Below are 13,373 nucleotides of genomic sequence, written 5' to 3'. Positions count from 1 at the left end.
TACTGTAGGCAAAGAACTGAGATTTCCCAGCCACACAGGGACCAACTAAGCTCTGAGACAGAGAAAGGGAGCTCCGTAAAAGCAAATGCTGGACATAGAGAGCTCCCTGAGAAATCTTTACCTGCTTTCAACTCAAATGTGCCATCTGGAGTGAACAGACTTATGCCAAGATGGGGGAGATTTATACCATCATGGGTTTAAAGAGCTGCTTTGCAGTAGCTGCTGAGGTGTTGTTTTGTGTTTTGTTTTTTTTTTTTTTTTTTCCTTTTTGCCATAAACCTAAAGAATAAACCCTCAAGGAAAACATTTGTTTGGTGAAAACCAGTTTCTCCTCCCCCTCATCTTACATGAGCAGGCTTTACAAGTGGGCACAAGATCTTTCTGAGTGGGGATATTCAGGGAATTCTTTTGTATTTTCTTTACAAAATGGATAGCATTCTTTTATAACCTGTGCATTTAATTGTGCTTCTTTTGAATGAATGGTAATATTTTCTGCCACTACACATTTTGCCTCCCTGCAAAATCTGAAAAAGACAAATCTTGTTCAGGTTGTCATGAGACAGCCTACCCCAGATGGCACATCTGTGTCTCGGGATGCCCTCTGGCTGGCCTGTTGGCAGGCATTCCCGTGGCTTTGAAGGTCACCTTGTTTACACCTTGCCTTTTCCCCCCTCCCTATTCAGAGTCTTGCTGAGCCTGCAGGCTCGGCTTCACCATCTGCATTTTCTCTGGTGCCATTAATCTTCCTGTTTACCATTCTGTTATTAATTCTAGAGTTCACCTTTTTGTCTAAACCCTTTATAGACCTCTTGGAATAGCTTGCCTTTTTGTGGCAAGAGATCTGAGCATCTCAGAGATAATTTGCTTTGTTCTTTCCCATTTCTGAAAGGATACCTACTGGCATCTCATGCCATTTTTCTATTACAAGCCTTTCTTCTTATAATAACATTTTTCACTTCTATAGCTTCATTAGTCAGATGCGTCTTAACATATGAGTAAATATTATTTTCATTTTTTGGAATTTGTGAATTGACCACTCAAATCTGGTATCTCTGGAAACAGTCTTACTTTTTCAGTGTTTTTCTTGTCTGGAAAGAAAATTTGTTTAGATATGTCTTTGTGAGACCCTGTAGGAGCACCTTGCATTTTTGGTGCACTTTATTTGAATGCCTGAATGATTATGAATATTAAACAAGCTTTACCAAACCCCAGAGGATAGGTGAAGACTATCGCCATTTGACAGATTATGGAAAAGCAAGGGTATCTCTGTTAGAATTTGGCCCAGGATCACTTGGTGGGACAGCATGACGCCAAGGGCAGCATCTGGGGTGGTTGCTCCCTATCCTAAAAGCATTGCTACTTTGCTGTGGCCTTTCTGTTCTTCATTGGTTTAGCAGGTTCAGTATTCACCGAGCCAGGGATGCTGAAATAGCTCTGCTTGGCGTGGCTGACCCTCAGACACCGCGCTGTGTGAGCGTGGCTGTCCTGCTTCCCAGGCCTGCCTGGCATATGGAGCACTGACTTCCCACATGCAGGATCAGGACCGGGACACCTGTAATCTGTCTGAGCGGTGCTAAGAAGCCCTGCTGCACCTTTGCTGGTGCCTTCAGAGGTGACTGGGTGTCTCTGCCTGCTCCCCAGGACTTTCAGTGGTAGAAAGGCCTTGTTAATGGGCTGCCACACCATATGGAGCCAGCCAGAGCTGAGCACATAAACCCCCTCAGAGCACCAGAAAGCACAGAGCAGGTTCCCAAGAATCACTGCAGGACTCAGATTGGCTTTGGCAGGTTTATCAGCTCTGGCTTAGTGCCGGCTCTGCTAGGCCTGGACTGAATTAATTGGGATGCTTGTGCACTGCAGCTGAGAGATAACTGCATTACAGAGATTTATCTGTTACTAGAGGTATCCCCTCCACTGTCCTTGATAAGGAAGAGAAGCTATGCAGAATCTCACAGAATTTGCAGCGAAGTTGGCATGGCTGGCTTTACACATGGTTTATGTATGAGTTTGCATTTGGTACAAGTGTTTTTATTCAGTTCTGTCACATATAGTACAGTTGTTTTCAGTGGTGGTCTACTCCTGTTACCCTTTGCAGAATGTGCAGTGTGGGGTGACTGTCCCAGCTGTGTGGTGTGGGGGAACTGGTGTTTGCTGATAGCTGTCTGGTAATAATCAGATTCTGGTTCTTTGGACAGATCAAAAAGCCCATCATCTATCTGTGTGAATTATTCTATATGACCACTTGCAGATAGGTAGCCCAAGTTATTATCTTATTCCAAACAGACCAGAAACCCTGTTAGGGTGATGCAAAGCCCAAAGGAATAGGCTTTTTACTTAGGAATTTTCTACAAATTGTATCAGTTACCCTGCTTCTGTCCCTCAGTGTTGCCTACAGTGTTGCCTGATGCTGCAGAAGTCCTGGTGCATTGTAAGCCCATCTAGAACACACATGCAAGAGTGACCAGAACACAAACGAGTGCTATAAAAATGCTATTGAGTGGAGATGTTCCTGAATGGAGATGATTTGAGCCCTGAGGGTAGTTACTTGATCCAGCATTTAGTCTGATATTGTAATTTGGCAGTCTTTGAGAAGCAAGTACAGCGTATTATATGTGACAATGATTTATATCTGTGCTGAGAAATAAATCTGTAGAGAACTTCCAAGAGACAACTGACAGGAGGGCGGTTTTTTGTTTGTTTTGGTTGTTTTTTATTGAGAGATTTTATAGAGGCATTCTAGTCTGTCAAAGAGATGCAGCTGCTTGTAAAGTCCATATTTGATAGTAGGTTAAACTAAACAATACTTAACCTTATGTTCTCTGCAGTTTTCTGCAGCCTTATTTCTAACTCCTGTTGTCTTGTAACCTCCTGGGAAATTTTTTAACTAGGGGCTGATAGAAGCTTTCCCTTGGATCCCTGGGTTAAAGTTGTCCTCTGATTTTTCTGCAGTTATGCCCAGGCTAAAGAGTGAAAGTGTACAATCCCATCCATATCAGAGCTTCCTCTGTCTTCACTTTCTCCCCTTGCCCTCTACTCTCCTCCAACCTCATCATGAGACTAGTGGCTTTGTAGGAGGAGGTGCTAGGGAGATATTGGGATTTTCCAATCTGCTAATGCTCCCTAGAGCAAACCTCAGTAGTGCTCAAAATTTGCAACAACTTTTTCAGAGCTTTACAGGAACCCATGGTTCCAGCCTGAGGAGGACTTCTTGCTTAATGGCAGAGTCCTCCAAACTATTCTTTCCGCACAAAATGGTTTGTTTTTGAGGAAACAAATACTCTATTTTTTTCAAGTAGTCTTCCTTCTATAATGTCTTTGTACTCACCATGGCCCAATTTACCTTGAAAGAGCAATAATATACATGAGGTTTAGAGTGGGATTGGTGGGAGAGTCAAAGAATTACTGGAGTAGCCTTACAACCTCCAGTATAGCCATGGCTATATTGCAACTTGGATTAAAAATACAGTGAATTTATGTTTACTACTCGCTAGGGACATTTGTTTGGCTTTTATGGACTCATTGTGAGAGTCTGTGTTATCAGTAATCTGTCTCAGGGGAGGCCTAGGGCTGGGCTAACAGGAGGTTCTGTATGGGTAGAACTGGCAGTGACAAGTTTGCTACAGATCAGTGCTGACTTGCAGTAGTGTTGGGAGAAAAGGGTGGGATAGCAGGGACCGTAGAAGGTCAGGATTAAAGCATAACATAAAGCCCCTGGGACAGCAGGATACAGTGCAGTGAAAGAAGGGTTTTGAAGATCCAGATCTGCAGAAGGAGTGAAGGTCCCTCCTGTGCTGTGCTGGCAGAGGCATGCTTACAAAACGAAGCTTGCAGAACCCTGCCTTTAGTATACCTGGTTCTGGTCACTGCTGTGAATGTATCAATTCTAAAGATGCTAACAAGTCACTGTACTGGCCACGAACACAACAAGCAAGAGAGCAAACAAGTTAAGGAGAGTGTGGTTGTGCATATGCAGAAAAGCTACAAAATCCAGCTATTTCATGTAGGGCATTGTCTCCCCATTCTTTCTTAAGGGATTCCATCCCCCATGCCCCCACCCTTTGCACTCTAACGCTATGTTTGTGCCTTGGAGATGTGGAGATGAGCGTATGATGGATGGATGGATGCTGCTTGTCTGGGTTTTTCACCACCATTTCCCCTGGGGCACTCTGTCTGCTGGCAGAGAGCACCATCCCAAAAGATGGTATCTTTTGCAAACTCGACAGCTAACAGACAGCTTCTCTCTCTGCATATTTCCCCAAAGAAGAGCAGGCTTAATCTGGTTTTTATATGGCATACTTCATTATAATCTTTTTGACTTCCTATGTTCCCAATACGCCATAATAAATAAAACGCTGGGGGTGGGAACAGCAGAGATGCTGAGGCTTCACACTCTTGTGACACTGATAGATTCTCATTTTAAACTGTCATGGGATTTAATTGCTTGCTGAGCCACTGCACTGCACTTTCAGACACATCCTGCCACATCCTCTTAATGAGCTTAGTGGCTGCATTCACTCAGCAGTAGTTCTGCTTGCTGTGAATTAGGTGGCTTTTTTAGACCACCTATGTCATTTTAAAGAGGTAGTGGTTATTAAGGTAATATCCTTGGATTTATCCATCTTAAACATCATTTCATGAACTCTTAATATATAGTTTCCTCTGGCACTTTTTGTGTTCCAAAAAAATGGCACCAAGAAACAAAAATGCAAGAATCTATGTGCAAAGTCAGTGTTTGTCTAAGAGGGGTTTTGGAAGCCGGATTGCTTTGGTTTGCATAGTAGCTGTCTCTGGCGTGATAGATCACGCTGGAACTCACCCAATAAGTATCTCTGTTCCCAATTAGAACTGGAAGTGGAGCTGCTTACGAGTGCACAGAGATGATGGTTTGGGTGGCAGCTGCTACTGTGGAGATGGAAATGATCCATTATAAAACAAATACATTGCACTGTATAGAAAAAGGGATTATTGTTTTTAATTTATGTTTCAAAGAGACACTGAAAAGTTGCTTAGCTCCCAATGCATTGTAAACCAAATGTAGCTTATTTAAGGACAAGAATTTGCAGCTATTTTGGTGAATCAAAACTTGAAAAAGCCCACCATTTTGTAGGATTTGTGAAAATGTGCTTCTTTTGGAGGCAGCAGTTCAATAGCAAGCAGATACAGGAATGATGCTGGCATGGGTGCTCGTTCAGATTCTACCACCACAATCTAAGGACCTTGATAAATAGAGAGGTTGCTGCACTGAGCTGGTAAGCAGAAATAACCATGTTAATTTAATCACTATGAAAGGGACTCTGCCAAGTTAAAAACCATAAATTTTAATTATATGCACACACACATATTTGAATTATAATGTATGCACAATATTTAGCTGTGACACTAGTAATACCATGGTTTACTAAAATGGGAAGGATTCTTAAATAACATATTATTTTTTCATTGGTGATTTTTGTTGATTTGACACTTCTATTTTGGATAGTTCTCACTAGTTCCTGCATCTCCTACATTAACCATGTGCTACTGCATTTGCAATACTAATCAAAAAGAAATTTATCTACCAACCTTCTTAAAAATTTTATATAAAAGAGTAAGCTTTTAATTATAGTGCCTTTACTAGTAGTTATTACCTGTAATAAAGATTATGTTCTCTGATATTGCAACGTTTGAAGAAGAGCTTGTGATACTTACTAGAAGTTACAATAGAAAGAATTTAGGACAATTAGTGGGTAGCAAATGTTATTACCTATATTTTAAAAGGATTTGGATGTGATTCAAAGACCCATAAATTCTACATGACCATCTGAGAAATTGACTGAAACAATAATTGGGTATAATCAGGAAAGCACCTGAGAAATGATGATATAGGAGGTTCTAACCATCAACTTTTTTTTCCTACCAAGGAAAAGCATGTCTCACTACTTTCTTAAAATTCTATATATGATAATGAAATAACTAATAGATAGGGGGGTTTCATGATTTTCTTAGACTTTCTGAAGACCTTTGGCATGTAATAGGCCTACAAAGAGAAACAAAGCACTATCTTGGGTCAAAACTTTCAGAATAAAAGATAATGAAAGAAAGAAATTTCATTATAGATAAAGGCTAACATCTGGTGCATTGACATTTAGTCCTTGGTCCAGTGTTGTGTAATGTATTAATGAACAAGCTGGAGAGTTGCAATACCTCGTAAACTACAAAGATTTGCACATACTACAAAGTTATTTAGAGTGATTGTGGCTGGGGAGGTCTGTACTGGCCTCCTCAGGGAGATGTGAATGTGCTTGGTGAGTGGGCAGAGGGATGGGCATTTTAATACAATACCTGTGTGTTTGAATGTATTCTTTATGGGAGTTCTTGTTTCCATTACAAGGTTCTTAATCCTTCTGCTTAGTATGCAGCTTGGACATTGAAAGACACAGCCTGAGGAGTAATCTAAAGAATATTATAATTCATTTGTTTAAATGGGATATGTGGTTTCTTCTGAAAATGTTGGGTGCAGTCTTGGTCTGTCTTGGGAAGACTAGTGTGTAATAAGAGGAAGTTCAGAGAGGTTTGTCAGGACCATATGGAAAGCTTCCCACAGGAGAGTCATAGAAAAATTGTGACTGTTTATCCTCAAAAGGAGAGGAATAAAAAGAAATGACAAAAAGCCTAGAAGAGTATCCCTCTGGCCTTGTTAGAAGCTTCTGGCACTGGCTGTTACTTTCATAATCAGGACAGTGAGTGGAACAGACCCCACCTTACTTCCAAACAGCAGTTCTCATGATCTGGGAGAAGCCTTGATCTTTCACATGAAAACTACATTTCAGGTGTTGAGTTGGCTTCTCAGTTTTATTTAGGGTACAGGCATAAGAGAAAAAGATACTTTTCTTGCCTTTTTGGGAAAATCCTGGAGAGTTAAATACAGAAGAGAAAATAAGAGATTTTGTGAAATGAATTTAATGATCCCTTGTAGTGTTTAACTATTTCTGTAGATTAACTGAACTATATTTTAAATTTTTTAAGACTCTCATCTCTGGGGATTCAAAAACTGGTTTGGAAACGTAACCCCCTGTCTTCATTACTGTATCCTTTACAGACTAACCATCTTCCAGGAAAGATTTAATTCATTACAAAGATTGAATTAATTACTAAGGGGTTGTCTTTGGACCTCTGAAGGTTTTTATAGTATAAACTTTACATTCCAGATGAGATAACCTCTGCCATTTCCCACTTTCTAGAGTTATTTAGGAACAAAATGGATTCATAGATGCTACCAGTGCAGAAGAAAATGAAGGAGTTGAATGGTAGTCAGCTTAGTGGGCAAATGGGAGGCAGCTACACTGAGTTTATTTTTGCCGTATTCCTTACTCACTAACTTAACTTCTTGGTGACTCAATCTCCCCATCAGTAAACCAAATAAAAATATTACCTTACAATGCCTTGTCAGTGAGATGTTAAATTTAGTAATTAGAAAAAGCTCTGAGAGTTTTGGATGAAAAGTCCTCCTGGAGTGTTGCTGTTGGGAAGTAGCAGCAGCACACAGAACAAACATGCCTATTAAAGACAGCTGCCCATTTTTGACCTTAAAACCTACCTTTCCCTCTTATCAAACTTAATGTTCAATATCTCTGGAACAAACAGGGAGTAGCGTTACCTTTTTATACGTTCTACTTATCCCTCAGCCCTTCCTTGCTCATTTCCTTTTCTAATGAATTCATTTGCTGTATGTATTGGTATCCAGAGACAGACATAGTTTGTCACAGTGAAGACATGTTTGTTTCCAATGCCTTTGAGCTTGCTTGAAGCTTCTTCACTTGCTGAATGTATGATGACCCCTTGGGTTTTGCAGTCCCACAAGGAAATACTGAGCAAATGCCCTTTTGCACCCCAGAACAGGACTTTGAAACCAAGCCAAGCCCACAGCCAGAGATGATTATGGAGATTCCTTAGTGACTTCAGATTCAAGTGTTGGGATTTGCACATAAATCAAGTCAAAAATGCCTTCTTTTTATTGAAATGTCTGGATCCAGAGGGGGGTACTAGTAGTTCAACAGGGAAATTCAATCTGTATGATTCTCTTTTGACTTCTCTGTCTTTTTTATAGCTCAAGTAAGGGAGAAGTTGGGGAAGAGGCCATAATGGGGTGGGTGTGTAGAACTTAATGCTGAAAACAGAGGCCTAAATGAATAGAGCTCCTTGTGATGAGAAGGGGAATCAATTCACAGTTGATCCCATCCCATTGTGTGGGTTGTCCTGGGAGTTTCCTTTAAAATCTCAGTGATTTGGGTTTTCTGCATACTTTGTAGTCAGCCTTTCCCTCCATGAATAGAATAGCTTTTCCTGGAATTTTTGCTGGATTTTCTGTGGTTATTGGCTGAGCAGTGCTCTCTCACTTCAGAAGACTGGAGCAAGCATGTTGTGGAAGCACTGATCAGGGACCCTGAATCATTTGCTGGCTAAGAGTTTTTCGTATATAGAACAAACATGTTCCTGGGATGCAATTACCCCCAAGAAACAGATTATATTTTACTGTCTCAGGTGGAAGTGTTCATTCATTATTTGGATTGCGGGAGTGATTTGGGACTTTAAAATCACATGAATTTCTGCCCTGCAGAATTTACAACTCATGGCAATAGAAAGACAAGGAGCTTCAGGCATATTGGGGAACAAAACACAGTCCTAAAGGATGAGAAGTGGACAGACCTGTGAAATAAGGACAGCAGATGCTGATTTGTGAGCATCAGTCCTGTACATTATTATTTGTAAATATATTGGCTTAGAGGAAGGAACTCATTGTAGAAGGGAGGGAGTAATTGAGAAATCCATAGCTGGCACTGCTAGCTAAAGAGATGTGCAGGATGTCTCCCTGCCATAGGGTTATTCTGAATGAACCCCTGCATGAGTGGGGTGGAGGCCAGGATCTACAAGGAAAACTGAGTTATTCACTAGGTGTATTTTAACTCTTTGCTAAAATTAACGTGCTGTATTTGCCTGTCTGCTGCCTCGTAATCTACTAGCAGCATTTGAAAGGGAAATAAGGCTCTGTTACTTTGCTTGTACAGCAAATTGTATCAAGCTTTCTCGTAAACCTGCAGTTTTTGGAGCCCAGTGCCTTCAGCCTGGTCCTGAGCCAGCCTTTAGCTCTTCCTGCAGTGATTGGGTGTTGTCCTCTTTTATGGGCAACTTTGCTGACTGCATTTCTTCACTGGTGTAGGCCCATTTAAAGCCAACTGGAGATTTTATCTAGTCAATATTACATGAAAATTCAAGACACATCCCTTTGTTTTTCTACGTAAGTTCTCAGCATTGGCCCCACACACAAGCTTTCTGCTTTCCCACATGTGGAACATGCCCTGGTATGGAAGAATGAGGGTTGAAGCTATGCTGTATAAATTGTGCCAGATGCTAACTTGCATTAAACTCTTTTCTTCTTCGGGAGATCAGATTCTTTATATTTTTTTATTTCAGTATCTTAGAAAAATACTGAAATATTTTATTCTTTTTTTTATTCTTTCTTTGAAGCATAGGGAGTTTACACAAAGGAGAAGGATTCCCCCACCCACATTTATTTCCTCCTGATACAGTATGTCCAGCCTTTTTTTTTCCTGTAAGCAAGCATAGCAATTGAAAAGATATCAGGTTTTCAGTAAGATAGAAGTGAATACTATATGGAGATCCTTAGTGGTTAAACAAACTTGAAGAACTCTCCTTCAAGACAGAAAAAAGCTTGAAAGTCTGTTAGTTGTCTGCTTGACATCTCTGTCCTTCTGCTTGTTAGCTCTTTGGGGGAGACACATACAGTGAGTGTGTTTTGTTTTTCAGAAGTTGATCTGCCTCTGAAAAAAGATGGGTTCACCTCAGAAAGTACAACTCTGGAAGCCTTACTGCGTGGAGAGGGAATAGAGAAAAAACCAGACACTAAAGAGGAAGACACTATACAAGAAATCCAGGTAAAGGAGAGCGCCATGCTCTAACATCAGGGCTTGATTTTACTTTTTGTCTCTAAGTCTAGCAGTCTTTTGTCCTGTGGCAGAACAGTGCATATGTTGATAGTTGTGTTATTCTACTGCCAAACCTTTGTGCTACTCTGTGATGCTCAAAATGAACTCAGGATCTCATATACTTCTCCTGTCACAAGAATCTCTGTTGCTTGACTGTGTCTGCACAGCTCTTTTGTTGGAATTTGTTTTGGAGCACTATGAGATAATTACATATTAAACTGACAAGCAGAAATGGGTCCCAAATATAAACTGAATTTTAGTACCTCACATTTAAAGTGAATTTGGACATGGATTTGAATTTGGATTCACATCTGCTGACTGTAAACAAAAACATGTCATTGCCTTCCCTGTTTTGTGTTTTTTTGTTGGGTTTTTTTGGGTCAGTTTTTTGGGGAGTTTTTGTTTGTTTGTTTGTTTTTGTTTTGGTTTTTGTTTGTTTTTTCAATACTAAGTAGTCTTCTGGAGGTATACAAGAAAAATAATTAAAAATCTCTTAACCTTAATTATCTTAGTTATTAGTGATGCAGGTATGAGAAATATTGCCTCTTCACATGCATTATGGTTTGAAAGTTATTTGTCAACATTCCATTCCATCCTTCAACAATTAGAAGTAGAAATACAATTGTAGGTCTGTCATAGAAGGAATTCAGCTAATATAAAGGGTTCTTATATAAGTCCACGTCACTTTTAAAGATATCTTAAATCACTAGGAAAGTGGGTCTCTCCCACAGCAGCATGTCTTTGGTGATGCTAAACCACCATTGTGCTATGAGTCTTTTATAGGGATTTTAGTGAGAGTTATTAGCAATGTGCCAACCTTGGTAATTTTGGCTGAGGTACAACGTGTTGCATCTACACCTAAAACTACTGAAAATTTGTGGGGGCAGTGCCATGCCAAATGAAACAAGAGCATGGGCAACAAATCTGTATTACTTGGAGCTCAGTCCTACTGCTCGATTTGCTAGAAATTTTACACATGTAGGGGCAGCAAAATTAGCTCTCCCCTTCCCAGTTACACCGGTAAAGGAGATCCATCAAAGAGGAAGCACCCCATGCTCATGGAGTGGGGAAAAGCTTGGCATGAGGCCTTCTCTGTGTTTGCTTCTTCAATAGTGTATCTGCGTCTGTCAAGCTGAGAGCTCTAACCAAAGATCTGTTTATACCTGCTTCCTAGGCCACAAAAAGTCATGGTGCAGCATCCTTATGAGATTGTACAAGCTCCTTTGAATGTTACTGTGTGATCTGAGCTTCCAAATTATCCCCAGCAGCAGTCCAAGGAAAGAGACTTCAGAGATGGTGGAACTGACACAAATCCAGGCATTGCAGAGCAGGGAGGGAGTGCATAAAAAAATAAAATTAAAAAAAAAAATCAGCTAAACTGTTGTAGGTGTGACCTGTCCACCTGGGTTATAGTTTCACCAGAACAGATGCAAAAAGCATGTCTTGCTGCTTTTTTTAATGCAAGCACAGCTTATCTGGATTCAGTTCTATAGAACAATGATTGCCAAAGCCTTTACTAGTAGCCAGCTTTCAGTGTGTATTTTGGCACCTGGCAGCTACACTGTACCAGATCAAAATCACAATCAGTGCTTTTATCGGTATGACAAATAAGAGAACACAAATCTCTCTTTTGTTCCTTTGCATATTTGTCTGTGCTGTAACTTTAAAGGGCCCAGCCTCAGTGGTGGTGAGAGTGAGCAGGTGGGATAGACATAATTGTAATTCCCACATCAGACCCAGCCACTCTCACATTCATAGTATCTGTCAGGAGAAGACAACTTGGTGCTTAGCTGCACTAAAGTACACAGTTTTAGACAGAATTGGAAAAGTTACTTTGCTAAAAAGGATAAGTGTTCCCCCTGTGCAGTCATTGGGACCTCCTGTACAGTTGATATTTAACGGGGTTGAGGATTTTGCCCTACAGGAGATTGGTATTGAATGTGTGTCTCCATTGTTTGCTGGAGAAGGGTTAGAATAGCCTTTTCACCATGCATCAGAAAGGTTATGCCCCTTCAATCAAGTATTAGAGTCATGGCAGTCTGGCAGTCTCACCACATTCACACTTCATTACTTATCATCTCTTTCCTAAATTGGTCCTTCAATTTTAAAGGAAGAAAGTGGTTTGTAATATTTTTCTTAACTCTTGTGTATTATTATTGCTGTAAACTAGCTTCTTTCCCTCCCATATATGATGTGGTTGCCCCTGTTTTGTTTTTTTTTTTCTGAGATACTTTAAGATAGGAAGCAATGTAAAAATACAAACTCATATCAGTAAGTTTGCTTATTTTCTTACATACATTCTTAAATTTCTTACAGTCTCCTCATGTACAACGTTTTTCAAGTGCTTCAGTTTCCTAAGAGGAAGTCAATTAATGTATGCAATTGTATGAATTTTGAAGGAACATTTTATGTGTGCAGAACTGGAACCTGCTTAACTTTTATGCCCTCTAGTATTATGTACTGTAGTATTATGTGAAATTGTACGGTTTGACCTCATTAATAGCCTCCTGAGATTTAAAAATAAAAGAAGCAAAAGTCAGATGAAGACTTGATCCTTTACCATGTTCTAAAAGTTGTTAGTACTTTTAAAAAAATGTACTGACCAATATTAGTATTAGAAATTTAGCTGATCAGATAAGAACAAACTTTTTTAGTTGGTCTTCCAAATACAGAATTTTTGAAAAGTGAAATTTCTGTTGTATTGTTTTCCACAAATTCAGAATTTGGTGCTTGAGGTATGTAGAAAGGAGAGAAAGAAACTGTAATTTGCTCCTGTTCTCCTTCTTCTGGCTCTCAAATATCTCTGAAGTAGAAATTAGAGAGAAGGGACAAATACAGTAAGATTGAAAAACCTGCCTATCAGTTTAATGTCACTGATTTGAATCTGCATCATGGCTGCAGGTTGCAATTTAAATGAATGTTGGTATGGCAAAGGTAAGTCAGTGATTCCAGATTAGCACCTTGGAAAATGGCACAACACCATGAATGGCAGGAGTGGCTGCTGCCCGTTTCTGTATTCCTAGCGGACATGCCGAGGGTTGAGAGGATTTCAATGGGACCTCTTCCAACATTAGTGTTGTGATGATTTGTCTTGCCTTTGTCTGTACAATGTCTGACATGTGCATGTTTTCATGCAGGATGGCCAGCCTGTGTTTGGTTCTATAGAGATTACATTTCAAAATGTCAAATTAAAAGGATTGAAATACCATGGCCCAGGCATCTCACAGTTATATAAGCTGATGAAGTATTGTTCCTGTTAAATAATTAGTAGAACAAAATATTGCTATTGGTCTTGTTAACTTCAGTGAGACCTGTAATTTCCCAGCATTCTCATGCAGCAACCCTCCTCCTTCTAGATTAGAGTTGTACCTGTAGTGCAAACCTTGAAAG

General features: G+C 40.0%; 1 protein-coding gene across 8 annotated transcripts in view; it reads left to right on the top strand.

Moving 5' to 3' along the window:
• DPF3 (double PHD fingers 3) overlaps window positions 1–13,373 on the top strand; it is a 157,918-nt gene that overhangs the window by 88,044 nt on the left and 56,501 nt on the right. For all 8 annotated transcript variants that reach the window (XM_039388969.1, XM_039388970.1, XM_039388972.1 and 5 more), the window contains exon 4: window positions 9,805–9,932. In XM_039388969.1, the coding sequence (XP_039244903.1) occupies window positions 9,805–9,932 (128 nt within the window). The remainder of the gene's footprint in view (window positions 1–9,804; window positions 9,933–13,373) is intronic.

Source organism: Pipra filicauda, unplaced genomic scaffold (genome assembly GCF_003945595.2).
Source record: "Pipra filicauda isolate LSUMZ 115617 unplaced genomic scaffold, ASM394559v2 scaffold6_size6359152_pilon, whole genome shotgun sequence".
NCBI classification, from domain to species: Eukaryota; Metazoa; Chordata; class Aves; order Passeriformes; family Pipridae; genus Pipra; species Pipra filicauda.
This window is presented reverse-complemented; position numbering and strand designations above follow the sequence as displayed.